Below are 25,556 nucleotides of genomic sequence, written 5' to 3'. Positions count from 1 at the left end.
GATATAACTTGAATCGATCTTCTGAACGACATATCTTGGTGAAACTGGCAAAATTCAAGGATAAAGAGAAAATTCTGAAAGAAGCTAGGGATAAACATGCTCTAACATATAAAGGGAGAATGATAAGACTAGTGATGGATCTATCTACTGAAACATGGCAGGCCAGAAAAGAATGGCAGAAAATCTTCCATGTAATGAAGAGAAAAATATGCAGCCAAGATTCCTTTAAACCAGCAAGTCTGTCATACAGAATAAAAGTAGAGATAAAGGTCTTCCCAAACAAACAAAAACTGAAGGAATTCATCACCACTAAACTAGCCCTACAAGAAATCCTAAGGGGGATCCTGTGAGACAAAGTACCAGAGACGTCACTATAAGCATGAAACCTACAGACATCACAATGACTTCTAAACCCGTATCTTTCACTTACATCACTGAATGTAAATGGACTAAATGCTCCAACCAAAAGACATAGGGTATCAGAATGGATAAAAAAACAAGACCCATCTATTTGCTGTCTACAAGAGACTCATTTTAGACATGAGAACACCTTCAGATTGAAAGTGAGGGGATGGAGAAATATCTATCATGCTATTGGAAGCAAAAAGAAAGCTGGAGTAGCCATGCTTATATCAGACAAACTGGACTTTAAATTAAGGCTGTAACAAGAGATGAAGAGGGGCATTATATAATAATTACAGGGTCTATCCATCAGGAAGAGCTAACAATTATAAATGTCTATAGGCCGAATACAGGAGCCCCCAAATATATAAAACAATCACAAACAGAAGCAACCTTATTCCTAAGAATGTGGTAATTGCAGGGGACTTTAATACCCCACTTACAATAATTGATACAGCATCTAGACACAGGATCAATAAAGAAACAAGGGCCCTGAATGATACATTGGATTACATGGAATTGACAGATATATTTAGAACTCTGCCTCCCAAAGCAATAGAATATACTTTCTTCTCGAGTGCACAAGGAACATTCTCCAAGATAGATCACATACTGGGTCACAAAACAGCCCTTCATAACTATAAAAGAATTCAGATCATACCATGCACACTTTCAGACCACCATGCTATGAAACTTGCAATCAACCACAAGAAAAAGTCAGGAAAACCTCCAAAAGCATGGAAGTAAAGAACACCCTACTAAAGAATGAATGGGTCACCCAGGAAATTAGAGAAGAAATTTGAAAATATATGGAAACAGATGAAAATGAAAACACAACAATCCAAATGCTTTGGAATGCAGCGAAAGCAGTCCTGAGAGGAAAATACATTGCTATCCAGGCCTATCTCAAGGAACAACAAAAATCCCAAATACAAAATCTAACACCACACCTAAAGGAAATTGAAGCAGAACAGCAAAGACGCTGCAAACCCAGCAGAAGAAGAGAAATAATGAAGAGCAGAGCAGAAATAAACAATATAGAATCTAAAAAAACTGTTGAGGAGATGAATGAAACCAAGAATTGGTTTTTTGAAAAAATAAACCAAATGGATAAACCTCCAGCCAGGCTTCTCAAAAGGAAAAGGGAGATGACCCAAATAGATAAAATCATGAATGAAAATGGAATTATGACAATCAATCCCTCAGAAATACAAGCCATTATCAGGGAATACTATGAAAAATTACATGCCAACAAACTGGACAACCTGCAAGAAATGGACAAATTCCTAAGCACCCACCCACTTCCAACTCAAACAGGAATAAACAGAAAACTTGAACAGACCCATAACCAGTGAATGAATTGAATCAGTTATCAAAAATCGTCCAACAAATAAGAGTCCAGGACCAGATAGCTTCCCAGGGGAATTATACCAGACATTTAAAGCAGAGATAATACCTATCCTTCTCAAGCTATTCCAGAAAATAGAAAGGGAAGGAAAACGTCCAGACTCATTCTATGAAGCCAGTATTACTTTGATTCCTAAACCAGACAGAGACCCAGTAAAAAAAGAAAACTACAAGCCAATATCCCTGATGAATATGGATGCAAAAATTCTCAATAAGATACTAGCAAATCGAATTCAACAGCATATAAAAAGAATTATTCACCATGATCAAGTGGGATTCATTCCTGGGCTGCAGGGCTGGTTCAACATTTGCAAATCAATCAATGTGATACATCCCATTAATAAAAGAAAAGATAAGAACCATATTATCCTGTCAATCGATGCAGAAAAAGCATTTGACAAAATTCAGCATCCTTTCTTCAGAAAAACCCTCGAGAAAGTTGGGATAGAAGGAACATCCTTAAACATCACCAAAGCCATTTGTGAAAAGCCCACAACTAATATCATCCTCAATGGGGAAAAAGTGAGAGCTTTCCCCCTGAGATCAGGAACACGACAGGGATGTCCACTCTCACCGCTGTTGTTTAACATAGTGTTGGAAGTTCCAGCATCAGCAATCAGACAACAAAAGGAAATCAAAAGCATCAAAATTGGCAAAGATGAAGCCAAGCTTTCACTTTTTGTAGATGAGATGATATTACACATGGAAAATCCGATAGACTCCACCAGAAGTCTGCTAGAACTGATACATGAATTCAGCAAAGTCACAGGATACAAAATCAATGTACAGAAATCAGTTGCATTCTTATACACTAATAATGAAGCAACAGAAAGATAAATAAAGAAACTGATCCCATTCACAATTGCATCGAGAATCATAAAATACCAAGGAATAAACCTAACCAAAGATATAAAAGATCTGTATGCTGAAAACTATAGAAGGTTTATGGAGGAAATTGAAGAAGATATAAAGAAATGGAAAAACATTCCATGCTCATGGATTGGAAGAATAAATATTGTTAAAATGTCAATACTACCCAAAGCTACCTACACATTCAATGCAATCCCAATCAAAATTGCACCAGCATTCTTCTTGAAGCTAGAACAAGCAATCCTAAAATTTGTATGGAACCACAAAAGACCCCGCATAGCCAAAGTAATTTTGAAGAAGAAGACCAAAGCAGGAGGCATCACAATCCCAGACTTTAGCCTCTACTACAAAGCTGTCATCATCAAGACAGCATGGTATTGGCACAAAAACAGACACATAGACCAAGGGAATAGAATAGAAACCCCAGAACTAGACCCACAAATGTATGGGCAACTAATCTTTGACAAAGCAGGAAAGAATATCCAATGGAAAAAGGACAGTCTCTTTCACAAATGGTACTGGGAGAACTGGACAGACATGCAGAAGGATGAAACTAGACCACTTTCTTACACTGTTCACGACAATAAACTCAAAATGGATAAAGGACCTGAATGTGAGACAGGAAACCATCAAAACCCTAGAGGAGAAAACAAGAAAAAATCCTCTCTGACCTCAGCCGTAGCAATTTCTTACTTGACACATTCCCAAAGGCAAGGGAATTAAAAGCAAAAAATGAATTCTTGGGACTTCATAAAAATAAAAAGCTTCTGCACAGCAAAGGAAACAAGCAACAAAACTAAAAGGCAGCCAACGGAATGGAAAAAGATACTTGCAAATGACATATCGGACAAAGGGCTAGTATCCAAAATCTATAAAGAGCTCACCAAACTCCACACCCAAAAAACAAATAATTCAGTGAAGAAATGGGCAGAAAACATGAATAGACACTTCTCTAAAGAAGACATCCGGATGGCCAACAGGCACATGAAAAGATGCTCAACGTTGCTCCTTATCAGGGTAATACAAATGAAAACCACACTAAGATACCACTTCATGCCAGTTAGAGTGACTAAAATGAACAAATCAGGAGACTATAGATGTTGGGAGAAGATGTGGGGAAACGGGAACCCTCTAGCACTGTTGGTGGGAATGCAAACTGGTGCAGCCGCTCTGGAAAACAGTGTGGAGGTTCCTCAAAAAATTAAAAATAGACCTACCCTATGACCTAGCAATAGCACTGCTAGGAATTTACCCAAGGGATACAGGAGTGCTGATGCATAGGGGTACTTTTACCCCAATGTTTATAGCAGCACTTTCAACAATAGCCAAATTAGGGAAAGAGCCTACATGTCCATCAACTGATGGATGAATGGATAAAGAAAATGTGGTTTGTATACACAATGCAATACTACTTGGCAAAGAGAAAGAATGAAATATGGCCCTTTGTAGCAACGTGGATAGAACTGGAGAGTGTTATGCTAAGTGAAATAAGTCATACAGAGAAAGGAAGATACCATATGTTTTCACTCTTATGTGGATCCTAAGAAACTTAACAGAAGACCATGGGGGAGGGGAAGAAAAAAAAAGAGGTTAGAGAGGGAGGGAGCCAAAGCATAAGAGACTCTTAACAACTGAGAACAAACTGAGGGTTGATGAGGTGTGGGAGGGAGGGGAAGGTGGGTGATGGGTACTGAGGAAGGCACCTTTTGTGATGATCACTGGGTATTATATGGAAACCAATTTGACAATAAATTTCATATTTAAAAGTAAATAAATAAAAAATAAAAAATAAAAATGGAGATAGCCCAATACCTACTGCATACAGTTATTGTTTTTAAATGAGTTGATATAAGAGAAAAAATCCTTAGAACAGTGTCTATCACACAGTAATTAAGCTTACTGAGTACTCAATATTATCACCCCAAGATCCTACATCAAATTATATCTGTCTCTAATATGGCACATTAATATGTGATCATTTCTGTAACATGATTTCCTGTAATACCCCTTGAACCTAGTTCAGTGCCCAATACACAGTCATAGAAGTAGAAATAGTAGTAGTGGTGGTGGTGGTGACAAAAAAGAAACTGAACTGATTAATGATTAAAATAAATGTTTGTTGAAGATATTAAATATGAACTAACAACCACATGGAAAAATATTCAACCCTGCCAGTAGTCAGAAAAATACAAATCAAAACAAGAACAATTATTTTTACCCATTAAAGATGGGGAAAATATAATTACAGTACTACAGGTATATAGTAAAATGGGCATTTGCCATTTATTCATGGTAGTATAAAAACTCATATGTTTCCTAGCACTTTGCCTTTCATATAATGAAGCACTGCCAGAACATAGAAATGAACTCATAAAACAAATAGTAGATAACAGAAAAACCTATTTAAGCCAACAACATGCATAACCATAGTCAAATCAAGTAATACATATACACACTACCTATATATATATATATATGTTGAAGACATATGAATAAGGAAGGACCTCAGAAACAAAGAAGGCAGGGAATGAAAAACATTAAAAAGTGCCAGTATATACCAAGCACTTAAACCTAATGGGCACATAAAAAATGCATCACAAGAGCATGATTCTCTATGGAAAACAACTAGAGAATATCCAGATAAGGACAATGTATTACCTTGCAAATTCAGCAAGTATTTACTATAGACCTACAACATGTTCAATACTATGCTGGACATCAGTAAAGCCTTGCCTGACTGCTTTACATCTTGTCCCCCAAAACTCACTATTACCTTCATAGTATTTCATTATTTACCCACCGCATTTTTTTAAAACTATGTATTTCTTTGGTGGGGGAGCCAAGATGGTGGAACAGCATGGAAGTTTTTTGTGGGTTCTGCGTCCATGAAATACAACCATACCAACACTAAACTATCCTGCACACCTAGAAAACTGATTTGAGGATTAACACAACAATCTGCACAACCTGAACCACAGAATTCAGCAAATACCCGGCACGGAGAGGTGAACTTGGGGAGCGAGAAGCCACGGTGGGCAGGGACCCACTCTTGTGGGCAGAGAGAGGACAGAGATGGGGGGGTGGAATCCAGGAAAAGTACTCCTCCACAAAAGCAGCTGGAGAGAAAGTGGAAAATTGGATACAGCCACAGGGACTGAAATAAAAACGGAGAAGGGAGAAGGGAGAAGGGAGGAGAAGGGAGGAGAAGGGAGGAGAAGGGAGGAGAAGGGAGGAGAAGGGAGGAGAAGGGAGGAGAAGGGAGAAGGGAGAAGGGAGAAAGGAGAAAGGAGAAAGGAGAAAGGAGAAAGGAGAAAGGAGAAAGGAGAGGGTTTCAATTCCATTAAGACTGTAAACAAGGGGAGCACAGAGTCTGCAACTCTACAGCTCCATACCTGGCAATGCTCTTGTGGGAAGGGTGAATCCCCAGGAATAGAGTGGGGTCCGGGAGGTTCTTGGGTCACACGGGGAAAAGCAGTTCCACTGCTGGAAGGGCATTTGGTACAGACTGTTGAGGCCCCTTGGTCCCAGCAGACCCCAGAAGATGCCCACATTCACTGGTGCTGGAACAAGGTCGTTAAGGGTGATGCCTGGTGCCAGATGTGTGCTGTGATTTTCCATAATCCCCGAAACGCTGCTGTTACACAACCTCGCGAACTTTTCTGGGGTGGGCAGGCACCTGGCCGTAGTCTCAGGGCACCGGCAGCAGCAGGGTCCAGCAAGTGTTCCTGGGTGCAGCTGGCATTCGGCCACTGCTTGATGAGACCCTCCCGCAGAGGGGCAGAACTGGTCAAAGCCGCACTCCTTCAGAAGTAAGGCACAAGGGAAAACAACCGCATCTGAGACAAAACTCAGGAGAGAAGTACTGCCTGGGGCTTGGTCACGGACCAAGCAGGGAGTGGATGAAAGCTGAAGACAGAAGACAGGTGTGTGATTGCTGATCAGGGAGAACAGAGTTCCGATACTAGAGAACTGGGTAGCTGGGTGATGCCATTTTCACCGCTCCTGCGCATACACATCCACAAGCACCACAACACTCCACCCCAGTAGGCTAGCAGCGCCCTCTAGTGGAGAATGGAGCCACTACACTAAGCCCCGCCCAACTGGGCCAACCTCCCTCTTCAAGAACACAAATCTCATCACCTGCTTAGTTTATGGACGATAAAGTGCTTCATAGTCTGACTTCTAGGGGAAAACGAAGTAATTTCAGTCATATTTCAATCTGTTAAGAGGTCCATCTATTCAAATTTTTCTTTTTTTTATATTTTTCACATCTTTTCTTGAATACAGAAAGAAAAAATTCATTTTTACTTACAACTTTTATTAAAAATATTTTTCTTTAATTTTTTATTGAATTTTTTGCTTTTATGTGAATTTTTCAACTTCTATTTTACTTCCATCATTTAATTTTAGTCTACTACAGTGTATTCACTTTTTCAAATTTTCAAACAATTTCCTTTTTTTCTTTTTCCTTTCTTGCTTTCTCGTTTCTTTCTCTTGAATACAGAGAAAAAATTTTTATTTTCAATTTTTATTAAAAATTTTCCTTTAAAGTTTTACTATATTTTTAACGTTTATGTAAATGTTTTCAAATTCTATTTTATTTCCATCATATTATTTTAGGCTACTACAGTGTATTTACTTTTTCAAACGATTTCCTTTTTTTCCTATTTTTCATTTCTTTTATTTTTCTTGACTACAGAAAAACTTCATTTTTATTTTTAATTCTTATTAAAAATATTTTTCTTTAATTTTTCTACAATATTCATTACTTTTGGTACTATTTTTTCCAATTCTCTTTTACTTCTATCATTTCATTTTAGTCTTCTTCAGTGTATACATTTTTTCAAATTCTCAAACTATTTCCTTTTTTTTCTTTATTTTCCCTTTTTCTCTAATCTATCAAAACACTTTCAACACCCAGCCCAAAACACACCTAGGATCTAGCATCATTTATCCCATTTGTGTGTGTCTTTTTTTTACCTCATTAATTCCTTTTCTCCCTTCAAAATGACAAAACGAACGAATTCGCCCAAAAAGAAAGAACAGGAAGAAACGACAGCCAGGAACTTAACCAACACAGATATAAGCAAGATGTCTGAACCAGAATTTACAATCACGATAATAAGAATACTAGCTGGAGGTGAAAATAGATTAGAATCCCTTCTGCAGAGATAAAAGAAGTAAAAACTATTCATGATGAAATAAAAAATGCTTAACTGAGCTGCAATCATGGATGGATGACGCGGCAGCAAGGTTGGATGAGGCAGAGAAGAGAATCAGCGATATAGAGGAAAAATTATGGAAAATAATGAAGCAGAAAAAAACAGGGAGATTAAGGAAAAAGAGCACGATTTAAGAATTAGAGAAATCAGTGACTCTTTACAAAGGAACAACATCAGAATCATAGGGGTCCCAGAAAAGGAAGAGACACAAATAGGGGTAGAAGGGTTATGTGAGCAAATCATAGCAGAAAACTTGCCTATCCTGGGGAAAGACACGGACATCAAAATCCAGGAAGCACAGAGGACCCCCATTAGATTCAACAAACACTGACCATCAACAAGGCACATCATAGTCAAATTCACAAAATACTCAGACAAGGAATCATGAAAGCAGCAAGGGAAAAAGGTCCCTAACCTACAAGGGAAGACAGATCAGGTTTGCAGCAGACCTATCCACAGAAACTTGGTAGGCCAGAAAGGAATGGCAGGATATATTCACTGTGCTGAATCAGAAAAATATGCAGCCAAGAATCTTCTACCCACCAAGGCTGTCATTCAAAATAGAAGGAGAGATAAAGAGTTTCTGAGACAAACAAAAATGAAAGGAATTTGTGACCACTAAACCTGCCTAGCAAGAAATTTTAAGGGGAACTCTCTGAGGGGAGAAAAGGTGGAAAAAAAAAAAAATATATATATATATATATATAAATACCAAAAGCAACAAAGATTACAAAGGACCAGAGAACACCACCAGAAACTCCAACCCTACAAGCATCATAATGGCAATAAATTCATATCTTTCAGTACTCACTCTAAACATCAATGGACTCAGTGCTCCAATCAAAAGACACAGTATAACAGAATGGACAAGGAAACAAGATCCATCTATATGCTGTTTACAAGAGACCCACTTTAGACCTAAAGAAACCGTCAGACTGGAAGTAAGGGGACTAAGAACCAACTATCATGCTAATGGTCAACAAAAGAAAGCTGGAGTAGCCATACTTATATCACACAATCTAGACTTTAAAATAAAGACTGTACCAAGAGATGCAGAAGGGCATTATATCATTATCAAAGGATCTATCCACCAAGAAGACCTAACAATTTTCAACATTTATGCTTCAAATGTGACATCACCCAAATATATAAATCAATTAATCACAAGCATAAACTCATTGACAGTAATACCATAATAGTAGGAGACTTCAACACCCCACTCACAGCAATGGACAGATCATCTAATCAAAAATCAACAAGGTAATAATGGCTTTGAATGACACACTGGACCAGACTGACTAAACAGATATATTCAGAACATTTCATCCTAAAGCAGCAGAATATACATTCTTCTCCAGTGCACATGGAACGTTCTCCAGAATAGATCATATACTGAGACACAAATCAGCCCTAAGCAAGTACAGAAAGATTGATATCATACCATGCATATTTTCAGACCACAACACTATGAAACTCAAAATAAACCACAAGAAAAAAATTGGAAAGGTAACAAATACTTGGAGACTGAAGAACGTCCTACTAAAGAATGAATGGGCTAACCAAGAAGTGAAAGAGGAAATTAAAAACTATATGGAAGCCAATGAAAATCATAATACCACAACCCTAAACCTCTGGGACACAGCAACAGTAGTCATAAGAGGAAAGTATACAGCAATTCAGGCCTTCCTTTTTTTTTTTATATGAAATTTGTCAAATTGGTTTCCATACAACACCCAGTGCTCCTACCAACAGGTGCCCTCCTCAATACCCCTCATCCACCCTCCCCTCCTAAAGAAGGAGGAAGAAAGATCTCAGATACACAACCTAACCTTATAGCATAAGGAGCTGGAAACAGAACAGCAAATAAAACACAAAACCAGCAGAAGACAGGAAATAATAAAGATCAGAGCAGAAATTACTGCTATCGAAACGAAAAAAAAAACAAAAAACCCAAAAACAAAAAACAGTAGAACAGATCAATAACACCAGAAGGTGGTTCTTTGAAGGAATTAACAAAATTGATAAACCCTAGCCAGTTTGATCAAAAAGAAAAAGGAAAGGACCCAGATAAATAAAATCAAGAATGAAAGAGGAGAGATCAAAAGCAACACGGCAGAAACAAAAACAATAAGAGAATATTATGAGCAATTATATGCCAAAAAAATGGGCAATGTGGAAGAAATGGACAAATTCCTAGAAACATATACACTACCAAAACTGAAACAGGAAGAAACAGAAAATTTGAACAGAGCCATAACCAGTAAGGAAATCGAATTAGTAATCAAAAATCTTCCAAAAAACAAGAGTCCAGGGCCAGATGTCTTTCCAGGCGAATTCTACCAAACATTTAAGGAAGAGTTAACACATATTCTCTTGAAGCTGTTCCAAAAAATAGAAATGGAAGGAAAACTTCCAAACTCTTTCTATGAAACCAGCATTACTTTGATTCCAAAACCAGAGACCCCACTAAAAAGAACTATACACCAATTTCCCTGATGAACATGGATGCAAAAATCCTCAACAAGATATTAGCCAACCGGCTCCAACAACACATTAAAAAAATCATTCACCACGACCAAGTGGGATTTATACCTGGGATGCAGGGCTGGTTCAGCATCTGCAAAACCATTAACGTGATTTATCACATCAATAAAAGAAAGGACAAGAACCATATGATGTTTTCAATAGATGCAGAGAAAGCATCTGATGAAATACAGCATCCTTTCTTGATAAAAACCTTCAAGAAAGTAGGGATAGAAGGAGCATACCTCGAGATGATAAAAGCCATGTATGAAGTACCCAACTCTAGTATCATCCTCAATGGGGAAAACCTGAGAGCTTTCTCCCTACGGTCAGGAACAAGACAGGGATGTCCATTCTCGCCACTGTTATTCAATATAGTATCGGAGGTCTTAGCCTCTGCATTCAGACAACACAAAGAAATAAAAGGCATCCAAATCGTCCAGGAGGAGGTCAAACTGTCACTCTTCACAGATGACATGATACTCTATATGGAAAGCCCTAATGATTCCACCAAAAAACTGCCAGAATTGATCCATGAATTCAGCAAAGTTGCAGGATATAAATCAATGCACAGAAATCGGTTGCATCCCTTTACACCAACAATGAAGCAACAGAAAGAGAAATCAAGGAATTGATTCCAGTTACAATTGTACCAAAAACCATAAAATACCTAGGAATCAATCTAACAAAAGAGGAGAACAATCTATACACTGAAAAGTATAGAAAGCTTATGAAAGAAATTGAAGAAGACACAAAAAAATAGAAAAAGATTCTATGCTCCTGGATAGGAAGAACAAATATTGTTAAAATGTCAATACTACCCAAAGCAATCTACATATTCAATGCAATCCCTATCAAAATAACACCAGCATTCTTCACAGAGCTAGAACAAATAATCCTAAAATTTGTATGGAACCAGAAAAGACCCCGAATAGCCAAAGTGATGCTGAAAAAGAAAAGCAAAGCTGGAGGCATCACAATTCCAGGCTTTAAGCTATACTATAAAGCTGTAATCATCAAGACTATGGTACTGGCACAAGAACAGACTCTCAGATCAATGGAACAGAATGGAGAACCCAGAAATGGACCCACAAACATATGGCCAACTAATCTTTGACAAAGCAGGAAAGAATAGCCAATGGAATAAAGACAGTCTCTTCAGCAAGTGGTGCTGGGAAAACTAGACAGCAACATTCAGAAGAATGATCCTGGACCACATTCTTACACCATACACAAAAATAAACTCAAAATGGATGAAAGACCTCCATGTAAGACAGGAAGCCATCAAAATCTTGAGAAGACAGTAGGCAAAAACCTCTTTGATCTTGGCCGCAGCAACTTCTTACTCAACATGTCTCCAGAGGAAAGGGAAACAAAAGCCAAAATGAACTAATGGGACCTCATCAAAATAAAAAGCTTCTGCACAGTCAAGGAAACAATCGGCAAAACTAAAAGGCAACTGACAGAATGGGAGAAGAGATTTGCAAATGACATATCAGATAAAGGGTTAGTATCCAAAATCTATGAAGAACTTATCAAACTCAACACCCAAAAAACAAATAATCCAGTGAAGAAATGGGCAAAAGACATGAATAGACACTTCTCCAAGGAAGAAATCCAGATGGCCAACACATGAAAAAATGCTCAACATCATTCATCATCAGGGAAATACAAATCAAAATCACAATGAGATACCACCTGTCAGAATGGCTAACATTAACAACTCAGGCAACAACAGATGTTGGAGAGGATGAGGAGAAAGAGGGTCTCTTTTGCATTGTTGGTGGGAATCCAACTGGCGCAGCCACTCTGGAAAACAGTATGGAGGTTCCTCAAAAAATTAAAAATAGAACTACCCTACTACCCAGCAATTGCACTACTAGGCATTTATCCAAGGGATACAGGTTTGCTGTTGCAAGGGACACATGCACCCGAATGTTTATAGCAGCACTATCAACAATAGCCAAAGTATGGAAAGAGCCCAAATGTCCATCAATGGATGAAGGGATAAAGAAGATGAGGTATATATGTATATGTGTGTGTGTGTGTGTGTGTGTGTGTGTGTGTGTGTATATATATATATATATATATATATATATATTAGAAAAAGGCAAATATCATATGACTTCACTCATATGAGGACTTTAAGAGACAAAACAGAAGAACATAATGGGAAAGGAAACAAAAATAATATAAAAACAGGGAAGGGGACAAAACATAAGAGACTCAAATATAGAGAATAAACTGAGGGTTACTGGAGGGGTTGTGGGAGGGGGATGGGTAAATGGGTAAGGGGCACTAAGGAATCTACTCCTGAAATCATTGTTGCACTACTTGCTAACTAATTTGGATGTAAATTAAAAAAAAAAAGAAAAGAAAAAAAAACTATACATTTGTTTGCTTCTTATTGGTTTTCTCTAACAAAAATATAGCCTTTAGGAGGTTAGGGACATTTTGTCTTCTATGGGTTCTGTAAACTGCTAATATGAGGCATACTAATGAGGCAGTGGCTTAGTGGTAATTCTTAGCACCACTTAGATAAGGAAGAGAGATCTTTTCAATTTTTAGCAACCCAGGCCCAGTGTACCAATATTCCATGTAAGATTTTGCTTGGGGAAAAAAAGGAACTCTACTTTTTTTACTAGGTAAAAATCCTAGCAAACCAATGATATAGTATGTGGTGTGATATCAAACAAAGGGCAAGTGTTCCTTTTCAATTACTATAGCGACCTAAGCAACCAATGCACCTGTCTAAAAATAAAGATACCATCTGCCTATAATTTGCAGAGGATGTTATTGTTTTGTTTCCTAAAAAGTAAAAAAAAAATATTTAAAATGAATAGAAGAATAGAAAGTATTATCAATATTATCAACAGAATTGGAAAATTAAAATTAAAAACAACAAGCACTATAATGCAAGAGTACTCAGGGTACCATCAAACAAAAAAAAAAGAAAATTTTTTTCAAAAACTGGAACTAGAACAAAGAATCCTAAAATTTGTATGGAACCACAAAAGATGGCAAATAGCCAAAATAATCTTGAGAAAGAAGAACAAAACTGGAGATACCATGCTCCAAGATCTCAAAGTATACTACAAAGCTACAGTAATCAAAATAGTCTGGTACTGGAACAAAAACAGACACATAAAACAATGGAACAAGGTAGAGAGCCCATAAATAAACCTACACACATATGGTCAATGAATCTATGCCAAAGGAGGCAAGAATGTACGATGTGGGAAAAAAAGCCTCCTCAATAAATGGTATAGGGAAAGCCGGACAGCTACATGCAAAAGACTGAAACTGGACCACTATCATACACCATATAAAAAAATAAATTCAAAACGGTTTCAAGACTTAAATGTAAGACTGGAAACAATAAAACTCTTAGAAGAAAACACAGGCAGTAAGTTCATTAACATTCGTCTTAGCAGTATTTTTTTTTGACCAGTCTCTTCAAGCATGAGCAGCAAAAGCTAAATTAAACAAATGGGATTATATACATAAACAAGTGGGATTATATCAAATTAGAAAGTCCTTGCACATTGAAGAAAACCATCAACAAAACAAAATGGCAATCTACAGAATGGGAGAAGAGATTTGCAAATCATAAACCAGTAAGCGGTTCAATTCCAAAATAAATAAAGAACTTACACAACTTAACACCAAAACACTCAACTTGATTTAAAAATAGGCAGAAGACTTGAACAGACATTTTTTTCAAAGACTACATAAAGATGGCCAATAGGCACATGAAAAGAGGCACAAAATCACTAGGCATCAGCGAAGCCCAAATCAAAACCAAAATATCACCTCACACTGGTCAGATTGGCTATTATCAAAAACAAAAAAACAAACAAAAAAAAACAAATGCTGGTAACAATACTGAAAAAAAGGGAACCATTACACAGTGTTGTGGGAATGTTAATCCCCTTACACAGTGTTGTGGGAATGTTAAATTGGTGCAGCCACTATGGAGATTCTTCAAAAAATTAAAAATAGAACTACCCTATGGTTTGGCATTCTACTTCTGGGTATTTTTCCAAAGAAAATGCAAACACCAATTCAAAGAGACCAGGGATGCCTGGGTGGCTCAGTCAGTTAAGCATCACACTCTTCATTTCGGCTCAGGGCAGGATCTCACTGTTTGTGAGATTGAGCCACATCGGGCTCACACTCAAAGCCCAGAGCCTGCTTGGGATTCTCTCTCTCTCTCTTTCTCTCTGCCCCTCCCATGCTCACATGCACATGTACACTCTCTCTTTGAAATAAATTTTAAAACAGAAAACAGTAAAAACACAAAGAGATATATTCACTATGTTCACTGCAGCATGACTTACAATAGCTAAGACATGGAAGCAACCTAAATGTGTGTATGCATGCACAATGGAGTATTACTCATCCATAAAAAAGGATGAGATCTTGCCATTTGGTGACAACATGGATGGACCCAGAGAGTATTATGCTAAGTGAAATAAGTCAGACAGAGAGAAAGACAAAGACCATATGATTTTACTTATATGTGAACTCTAACAAACAAAGAAATGGAAACAGACTCATGGATACAGGAAACAAACTGCTGGTTACCAGAATGGGGAGGGGATAGGGGATGGGCAAAAAATGTGAACAAAATTAAGAGATACAAACTTCCACTTATTAAATAAAGAATAAAATCAACAGTATTGTAATAACTGTGCAGTAAAAACATGGTAACTAGACTTATCATGGAGGTCATTTCATAATGCATAAAAAATACCAAATTATTATGATGTACACCTGAAACTAATAGGGTATTGTGTCAGTTTTATGTAAAATTAAATAAAGGCCACAATATATATAGCCTGCTTTTTCAAAATATTTCTTCATCAAAAATATGTTTATTATCTCAATAGCTGTTAAAAGAAAAATATGATTCTGATCATTCAAATAACTACACAATTATCTGAAGAAAAGATTTGAATAATAAACAGATTACTTTTTATTGGAAAGAAAACCTAAATAAATTTTGTTATTGGTAAGAAGTAACTGTCAATTTTAATATTCAGATAAAGAAATAAGGATACTGCAAATAGTATTCATAATATACACTGTATTATTCTCAAATAGAAAAATAGTATACCCTTAAATTCAGTAATTTTATGTGGAAATTTAACCCAAAGAAAATTTTAAAAACCCACCCACTACTATCAAAGTACCCATGGTAGATTACCTGTAATAGTGAAAAATTGAGTACAATAATCCTAATGTATAATAATGGCAAAATAGTTATGATTTTTATTAGACAGATTACTGTAGAACTGAAAGTGATATATATAGTAACATCATCTACAAAGTAACATCAAAATGTTTGTGAAATGATCAGCAAAAAAAAAAACAACAAATTTAATCTATGGGAAGAGGAACTCTTGGTGTGACAGCATAAGGAACTCCATGGACTTGCTTCCCAGCAAAAGAGGTGAAAATTAACTTTTTAAAATGGTGGTGATGGCTGCATGGTAATATGGGTATACTTAATTCCATAGAACAGTACACTTAAAAATGGTCAAAATGGTAAAATCCTTTTCCCCTTCCTATCTCTCTCCTCCCAATTTGGTTTTCCTTTTTTCTATTAATTGACTGAGTAGGGGAAATATGATTAAGACAGACTAAGGAGCTATCTGATATATCCTGAGGCAAACAGATTAGAAGACTCCTTCTTAAATCACAGAAATACTGTTCCCTCAATTTCCTGGGCATTTAATTTTTTTGTACTTAATATCTGTATTCACCATTAGACTATCAGCTCTTTCAGAAAGGGACTACAAGTGTGTTTCCTAAGATACTCATCAAATATATGTATATATGTCCACTAATTTTATTTATTTTTTTAATATTTATTTATTCTTGAGAGAGACTGAGCACAAGTGGAAGAGGGGCAGAGAGAGAACAAGACACAGAATATGAAGCAGACTCTGGGCTCTGTACAGAGCCTGATACGGGGCTCGAACCCACAGACCACAAGATCATGACCTAAGCTAGTCAGACACCCAACCGACTGAGCCACCCAGGCACCCCAAATGTCCACTAATTTTAAATATAAATCTGTCTTATAGACTATAAAATCATTACAGAGTTTTAATTTTCTTGTCCTGTATCTCTTACCAGTTTTTAAAAATTTGTATTTTTAACAAAACACAAACCTAAATCAGAAAGATTTGGTGCAAAACAAACAAACTAACCTCCTATTTTACCCAATCTCCACTAGGAGCTGGTGATGTATCTTCTTAAATTGTGGTAGAAAAAAACAGACACCATAAAATTTACCATCGGTTGATTTTAAGTGTATAGTTCAGTAGTGTTAACGTATCTCCAGAACATTCTCATCTTGCAAAGCGAAACTCTATACACATTAAACAACTCCCCATTCTCCCTTCTCCATAGTAAGCCCATTCTACTTTCTGTCTCTGTGAATTTGACTACTGTAGACATCTGAAGTGGATGGAATTGCATAGTATTCATCTTTTTTTGTGCTGGCTTATTTCATTTAATAACCTTAATGAACTCTGTCTCAGGGTTCATCCATATTATAGCATGTGACAAGATTTCCTTCCTTTTAAAAGCTGAGAAATATTCTACTGTGTGTTTATACCACATTTTGTTTATCCATCCATCTACCAATATACACTTGGATTGTTACTACCTTTTCATTATTGTGAATAATGTAGCTATGAATATTGGTGTACAAATATCTCAGAGACCACGCTATCAATTATTTTGGGTATATACCCAGAAGTGTTATTGTTGGATCATATGATAATTTTAGTTTTAATTTTTTGAGGAACTTTTATACTATTTTCCACAGTGGCTGTATCATTTTACATTCCTACCAATAGTGCACAAATGTTTCAAATTCTCTACATCATTACCAACCCAGTATTTACTGATTTTTTTTTTTCTTGATGTTAGCTATTCCAATAGGTGTGAGGTTGTATCTCATTGCGGTTTTGATTTACATTTCTCTAATGATTAGTGATGCTGGGCATATTTTCATGTGCTTGTAGGTCATTTGTATATTATCTTTAGAGAAATGTCTATTTGAATCTTTTGCCCATTTTTTAAAAATATAATTTGTCAGGTTGGCTAACATACAGTGTAGACAGTGTGCTCTTGGTTTTGGAGGTAGATTCCCGTGATTCATTGCTTACATACAACACCCAGTGCTCATCCTAACAAGTGCCCTCCTCAATGCCCAACACCCATTTTCCCTCTCCCCTGACATCCCATCAACCCTCAGTTTGTTCTCTGTATTTAAGAGTCTCTTATGGGTTTGCCTCCCTCTCTGCTTGAAACTATTTTTCCCCTTCCCTTCCCCCATGATCTTCTGTTAAGTTTCTCAAATTCCACATATGAGTGAAAACATGATATCTGTCCTTCTCTGACTGACTTATTTCTCTTAGCATAATACCCTCCAGTTCCATCCACATTGTCGCAAATGGCAGGATTTCATTCTTTCTCAGTGCCAAGTAGTATCCCATTGTATATACAAACTACATCTTCTTTATCCATTCATCAGTTGATGGACATTTAGGCTCTTTCCACAATATGGCTATTGTTGAAACTGCTGCTATAAACATTGGGGTACTTGTGCCCCTATGAATCAGCACTCCTGTATCCCCCGTATAAATTCCTAGTAGTGCTATTTCTGGGTTGTAGGGTAGTTCTATTTTTTATTTTTTAAGGAACCTCCACACTGTTTTCCAGAGCAGCTGCACCAGTTTGCATTCCCACCAACACTGTAAGAGGGTTCCCATTTCTCCACATCTTCACCAGCAGCTGTTGTTTCCTGAGTTGTTAATTTTAGCCACTCTGACTGGTGTGAGGTGGTATCTCAATGTGGTTTTGATCTGTATTTCCCTGATGATGAGTGATGTTGAGCACCTTTTCAAGTGTCTGTTTCTTTTGCCCATTTTTTGAATTAGATTATCTGTTTATTGTTGAATTGTAGTTCTTTACGTATTCTGGATATTAACCCCTTAAATGATATATGAGTTGCAAATGTTTTCTCCTGTACTGTAGGTTGCCTTTTTACTCTGACAAAATGTTAAATTTTATGTCATGTATATTTTACAATAATGTTATTGATAATGATGATAAAAACTATCCACAAGAAAAGCCCAGTTCCAGATGGCTTCACTACTGAGTTCTGGCAAACATTTTAAAAAGAACTAACATCAATTCTTCCCAAACTCTTTCATTTTTTTTTCAAACTCTTTCAAAAAACAGGAAAAGGAATACTTCCCAACTCATTAAAATGAGGGCAGTATTAGCCTCATACCAAAACCAAATAGTAAAAGAAAACAAAACTGAAAACTAGTATCTCTTAGGAATAAGGATGCACAAATCCTCAACAAAATATTAGTAAACAGAATTCAGCAACATATAAAGCGAATTATATACCATGACCAAATGGGATTTATCCCAGGCATGCAAGGTTGGTTTACTATCTGACATTCAAAGTAATGTACCATATCAAAAGAATTTTAAAAACCCATATGATAATCTCAGTAGATGCAGAGAAATCATTTGACAATATCTAACACCATTCATGATAAAAAAAAATTACAAAACTGGAAATAGAAAGGAACTTCCTCAGCTTCTATGAAAAAACTACAACACTATACTAATGGTGAAAGATCAGACGCTCTATCCCCCAAGATTAAGAACAAGAAAAGGGCATCTGCTCTTGTCACTCAACACTGTACTAAGAGGTGTAACCAGGGAAATTGGTCAAGAAAAAGAAACAGAAGTAATCCACATTGGAAAGGAAAACATAAATTATCTTTACTTGCAAATAATATGATCTTGTATATGGAAAACCCTTTATCCACTTAAAAACTATTAGGACTAATAATTGAATGAATATGCAAAACTTAATTTTTTAAAACCATTTGCAAGACACAATCCAAAATTAGTATTAAAAACAAAATTCCATTTAAATTACCATCAAAAAGAATAAAATAAGTAGGAATAAATTAACACACAACTTGCAAAATGTATGTACTAAAAACTACAAAACACTTGTGAAAGAAAATTAAAGACCTAAATAAATCCTAAAACATCCTAGTTCATGGATCAGAAGACTGAATATTGTTAAGATGGCAATGCTTCCTAAAATGAAATAAAGATTCAACGTAATCCCTATCATAATCCCAGTTAGAATCCTAATCAGAATCCCTGTGCTGACTTCTCTGTAGAAATTTACAAACTGATTTGAAAATTCATATGGAATTGCCAGGGACCCAGAATAGCCTAAACAATCTTGAAGAAGAACAAAACAGGATGATTCACTTTCAAAACTTACTTTCAAAGCAAAGATAATCAAGACAGTATGTTACTGGCATAAGGACTGATATAGATTAGTGGAATAGAACTAAGAATCAAGAAATAAGCCTATGGCTCTATGACCAGCTGATTTTCAACAAGGGTGCCAAGACCATTAAACAGGGAAAGAATAGTCCTTTCAAGAAATAGTGCAAGGATAACTGAATAGACACAGCAAAAGACTGAAGTTGGACCTTTACTTCACATCATATATAGAAATTTAGACCTTTACTTCACATTATATATAGAAATCAACTCAAAATGGATCAAAAACCTAAATATAAGAGCAAAAGTTATACAATTCTTGGAAGGAAACATAGGGATAAATCTTCATGAACATATCTGGCAATGGTTTTTTAGATATAACACCAACAGCACAAGTAACAAAAGAAAATACAAATCTCCTGGACTTCATCAAAAAGAGTAACTTGTGTCCATCAAAAAACACTATCAAGAAAGTGAGGGGCACCTAGGTGGCTCAGTCAGTTAAGTGTCTGACTTCAGCTCAGATCATGATCTCGCAGTTCATGGTTTGAGCCCTGCATCTGGCTCTGTGCTGACAGTTCAGAGCCTGGAGCCTGCTTCAGATTCTGTGTCTCCCTCTCTCACTGCCCCTCTCCCCCTCTCTCTCAAAAAAATGAATAAACACTAAATTTTTTTAAAAAAGAAAGTGAAATGACAACCCACAGAACAAGAGAAAATATTTGTGAATCATATATTTAATAAGAGCTTCATATGCAGAAAATATAAAACAAACCTCCTAAAACTTAATGACAACCAAATTCAAAAATGGGCAAAGGACCTCAATAAACATTTCTCCAAAGATACAAATAGTCAATAAAAACATGAAAAGATGTTCAACATTATGAGTCATTAGAGAAATACAAATCAAAATCACAATGAGATACCACTTCATAGCCACTAGGATGGCTTTACAAGCTGGCCTTATTTTATTGTGGTATTTCTCACATACTGTTTTTTCACAAATTGAAGGTTTGTGGCAACCCTGTGTCAAGCAAGTCTATTGGTACATTTGTGCACTCTGTGTCTCTGTGTCCCATTTTGGAAATTCTAGCAATATTTCAAACTTTTTCATTACCATATTCGTTATGGTGATCTGTGATCAGTAAAATCTGACGTTACTATTGTAACTATTTTGAGGTACAACAAATTACACCCACTGAAGACAGAGAACTTCACTAATATAATGTTGTGTGTGTTCTGACTGTTCCACCAACTGGCCAATCCCCCACATCTCTCCCTCTCCTCAGACCTTCCTATTTCCTGAGACACAATAATAATGAAATTGGGCCAATTAATAACCCTACACTTGGCCTCTAGGTGTTCAAGTAAAAGGAAGAGTCATATGTTTCTCACTTTAAGTCAAAAGCTAGAAATGATTAAGCTTAATGAGGAAGGCGTGTTGACAGATGCGATGGGCCTAAAGTTAGGCCTCTTCTGCCAGTTAGCCAAGTTGTAAATGCAAAGGAAAAGTTCTCCAAGGAAATTAAAAGTGCTACTCCAGTGAACACATGAATGATTAAAGAAGCAAAACAGTCTCATTGCTGATGTGGAAAAAGTTTTAGTGGTCTGGATAGAAAATCAAACCAGTCATGACATTTCATTAGGCCAAAATCTAATCCAGAGCAAGGCCCTAACTCTCTCCAGTTCTATGAAAGCCAAGAGAGGTGAAGAAGCTGCAAAAGAAAAGTTTAAAGCAAGCAGAGGTTGACTCATGAGATACAAAGAAAGTGGTATCCATAACACAAAAGTGCAAGGTGAAGCAACAAGTGCTGATGTAAAAGCTGTTGCAGGTTATCCAGAAGATCTAGCTAAAATAATTAGTAAAGGTGGCTATACTAAACAACATATTTTCAATGTAGACAAAACAGCCTTCTATTACAAGATGATGTCATCTCTGACTTTCATAGCTAGAGAGAAGTCAATGCCTGGCTTCAAAACTCAAAGAACAGACTGACTCTCTTCTTAGGGGCTAATGCAGCTGGTAACTTTAAGTTGAAGCTAATGCTCATTTACTATTCTGAAAAATCCAGGGCCTCTGAAGAATTAAGCTAAATCTACACTGCCTGTGCTCTATAAAGGGAACAACAAGGCCTGGATGACGGCACATCTGTTTTTGACCTGGTTTACTAAGTATTTTAAGTCCACTGTTGAGGCCTACTGCTCAGGAAAAAAAAAAAAAGGCTTCTTTCAAAATATTACTGCTCATTGACCATGCACCTCATCAGCCAAGAAGTCTTATGAAAATGAACACAAGATTAATGTTGTTTTCATGATCTGCTAACACACCATTTATTCTGCAGCCCATAGATGAAAGAGTAATTTAAACATTCGAGTTTTATGATTTAAGAAATACATTTTGTAAGGCTGTAGTCTCAAAATAAATTGAAAACCTTCTGGAAAGCATTCACCATTCTAGGTGCTATTAATTCTATTAATTCTAATCTCATAGCACCATTCTAGGTGCTATTAGATTGATGAGTGACTGCTTAAGGTTTGAAGAGGTGGAAGGCACGGGTAGGAGGGTAATAGCTAAAGGATACAGGGTTTCTTTGGTGGCGATTAAAATGGGGCACGTGGGTGGCTCAGTCAGTTAAGCATCCGACTTGATTTCAGTTCAGGTCATGATCTCACGGTTCATGGGTTCAGACCCACATTGGGTTCTGCACTGATGGTGCAGAACCTGCTTGGGATTCTCTCTCTCCCTCTCTCCTTGCTCCTCCCCTGCTTACATGCACACACTCTCTCTCTTTCAAAATAAAAAATAATAAAAAAGAACATTTGTGATTCATGGGAAGAGGTCAAAATATTGACATTTGGAAGAAGTTGAATCCAACCCTCATAGATGAATTTTAGAGGTTCAAGATTTCACTGGAAGAAATAACTTCAGATGTGATTGAAATAGCAAGACAACTGGAATTAGAAGTGAAGCCTGAGGGGTGCCTGGGTGGCTCAGTCGGTTAAGCATCCAACTCTCAGTTTCAGCTCAGGTCATAATCTCACACTTTAGTGGGTTTGATCCCTACATCGGGCTCCACCCTGGCAGCACAGAGCCTGCTAGGGATTTTCTGTTTCCCTCTCTACCCCTCCCCCACTCACACTGTCTCTCTTTTAAAATAAATAAACTTAAAAAAGTTTTTTGAAAAAAAAAAGAGAAGTGAAGCCTGAAGATAGGACTGAATTGCTGCAATGTCAAGATAAAACTTGAACAGATGAGGATTTGCCTCTTACAGATGAGAAAAGAAAGTGGTTTCTTGAGGTGGAATCTACTTCTGGTGAAGATGCTGTGAAGATCATTGAAATGACAACAAATGATCCAAAATGTTATATAAACTTATTTGATAAAGCAGCAACAGGGTTTGAGAAGACTGAATCCAATTTTGAAAGGAATTCTACTGGGGATAAAATGTTATCAAACAGCATTGCATGCTACACAGAAACTGTTCATGTAAAAAGTCAATGCAGCAAACTTCACTGCTGTCTTATTTTTTTAATGATTATTCATTTTTTTTGAGAGAGAGCATGAGTGGGGGAGGGGCAGAGAGAGAGAGAGAGAGGGAGACAAAGAATCCAAAGCAGGCTCCAGGCTTTTTTGCAGTGGTCTGGAACCAAACCCTCAATATCCCTGAGGTATGCTTGTAATAAAACAAAGCAATGCAAAGCAAAGCAAAGCAAAACAAAACAGAAGATAACTATTGGTGAAGATGTGGAGAAACTGGAACCCTTGTACACTGTTTGTGGAAATGTAAAATAGTACAGCCAGTAAGGAAAACAGTTTGGTGGTTCCTCAATAAGTTAAACATAAAATTACCACGTGACCCAATAATTCCATTCCTAAGTATACAACCAAAAGAAGTGAAAACAGATGCTTAAATACTTGAATACAAATATTTATCATAGCACTGTTCACAACAGTCAAAAGGTGAAAACAACCCAGATATATATGAATGAATAAATGGATAATCAAAATGTGGGTATTATCCATACAATGGAATATTAGGTCTTTATTACCTAATGAATAAGATATTGACACATGCTACAACATGGAAAACCCTGAAACACACTATATGAAAAAAAAACAGTCACAAAAAAACACATATTATATGAATCCCTTTATATGAAAGTTTCAGAACAGGTTAATCTATAGAAACAGAAAGCAGATTGATGAGTGACTGCTTAAGGTTTGAAGAGGTGGAAGGCACGGGTAGGAGGGTAATAGCTAAAGGATACAGGGTTTCTTTGGTGGCGATTAAAATGGTTGAAAGTTGTGGTGATGGTTGCACAACTCCATGAATATACTAAAAACCAATAAACTATTCACTTAAAATGGTTGAACTGCATGATATGTGAATTATATGTCAATAAAGCTCTTCACAAAAACAAAAAAACCAAAAAATCTTATTTTATGTTACAATTCCAACAGTTAAGACCATATTTACATAGATAAGGACAAGAAGAATGTGCAGAAAAAATGAATACATTAAAGTTGTGTGTCTGGGTAGTATTTTTTTCTTTTATTGTTAAAATGCTTGTAAAATACATTTAAACGAAGGTTTCAAAAATTATAATACAGTGCTCGCTTCAGCAACACATATACAAAAATTATAATACAGAAATGTTTGTAACTTACCTTTATAAATAAGGGGTTTATCTTTATCTTCCGTCTTTTCCCTACTAGCCAATTCAAGAAAATCTTCAATCAAGTCCAGAGATATGAGAGACTGGCTGAAAACAAGGCTAAAAAAATGGAGAGTGTTCATGAATTAGAATATTCACATAGTAAAGATATCACTTCTTCCCAAACTGGTCTACAAATTCAACACAATTCTAATCAAAACTATAGTATGACTTTTGAGAAATTAACAAGCTGATTCTAAAGTTTATATGAGAATGCTGAGCACACACAGTACCCAAAACAACTTTGAAAAAGTTGGAGGCCTAACTCTACGTGATTTCGACATTTACAAAGCTTAAGTAATCAGAACAATGTAGTGCTGATTAAGGGACAAGCACAAATCAATGGAACAGAATATAGGGTCCAGATATACAAAGCCACACAATATAGTTAGCTAAATGGTTTTTTACAAAGAGCAGAGGCAATTCAGTGGAAAAAGGATAATTTTTTCAACAATGATCTTGGCAAAATTCAACATCCATATGCAAAAAAAAAAAAAAAAATTTTGGCCTAAATCTCACACTTTATACAAAAAGTAATTCAAGATAAAGCATAAATCTAAATTTAAAATGTTAAACTGTAGAATGTTTAAAAAACACAATTAAGAAAATTCGTGTAACTTGGGGTTAGACAAACAATTCGTAGAACACCAAAAGTATGATCTACAGGAAAAAAGCTGATAAACGGGATTTCAGCAAAATTTAAAACTTTTATTGTATAAAAGACACTACTTAGTGAATATGATAAAAAAGTCTTATTAAAAGTATTTGAGTAATTTTAGACTTATACACATTCTAAAACACTTTGTTATTCCATTTCAAATATGTCTGATTCCTTATTCGCCATCCCAATAGTTTTCTAACTCCTGATTTTAGCCATGAAAATGGCTTATGCGGTATTAAATATAATAAATAATTTCAATATAATTACTATATAGTGATTCAACACTTCTATACAACACCTGATGCTCATTACAAGTACACTCTTTAATCCCCATCACGTGTTGAACCTGAAACTACAATTACATTGTATGTTAACTAACTGGGACTTAAATAAAAACTTAATACACACACACA

General features: G+C 36.3%; 1 protein-coding gene across 9 annotated transcripts in view; it reads right to left on the bottom strand.

The window, feature by feature from the left end:
* ATRX (ATRX chromatin remodeler) overlaps nt 1-25,556 on the bottom strand; it is a 314,027-nt gene that overhangs the window by 52,782 nt on the left and 235,689 nt on the right. For all 9 annotated transcript variants that reach the window (XM_081792922.1, XM_081792916.1, XM_081792915.1 and 6 more), the window contains one exon: nt 24,436-24,542. In XM_081792922.1, coding sequence (XP_081649048.1) covers nt 24,436-24,542 — 107 coding nt within the window. The remainder of the gene's footprint in view (nt 1-24,435; nt 24,543-25,556) is intronic.

This window comes from Panthera onca, chromosome X (assembly GCF_046562875.1).
Source record: "Panthera onca isolate mPanOnc1 chromosome X, mPanOnc1 haplotype 2, whole genome shotgun sequence".
Classification (NCBI taxonomy): Eukaryota; Metazoa; Chordata; class Mammalia; order Carnivora; family Felidae; genus Panthera; species Panthera onca.
Note: the sequence above shows the minus strand (reverse complement) of the source record. Positions and strands in the feature narration are given on the sequence as shown.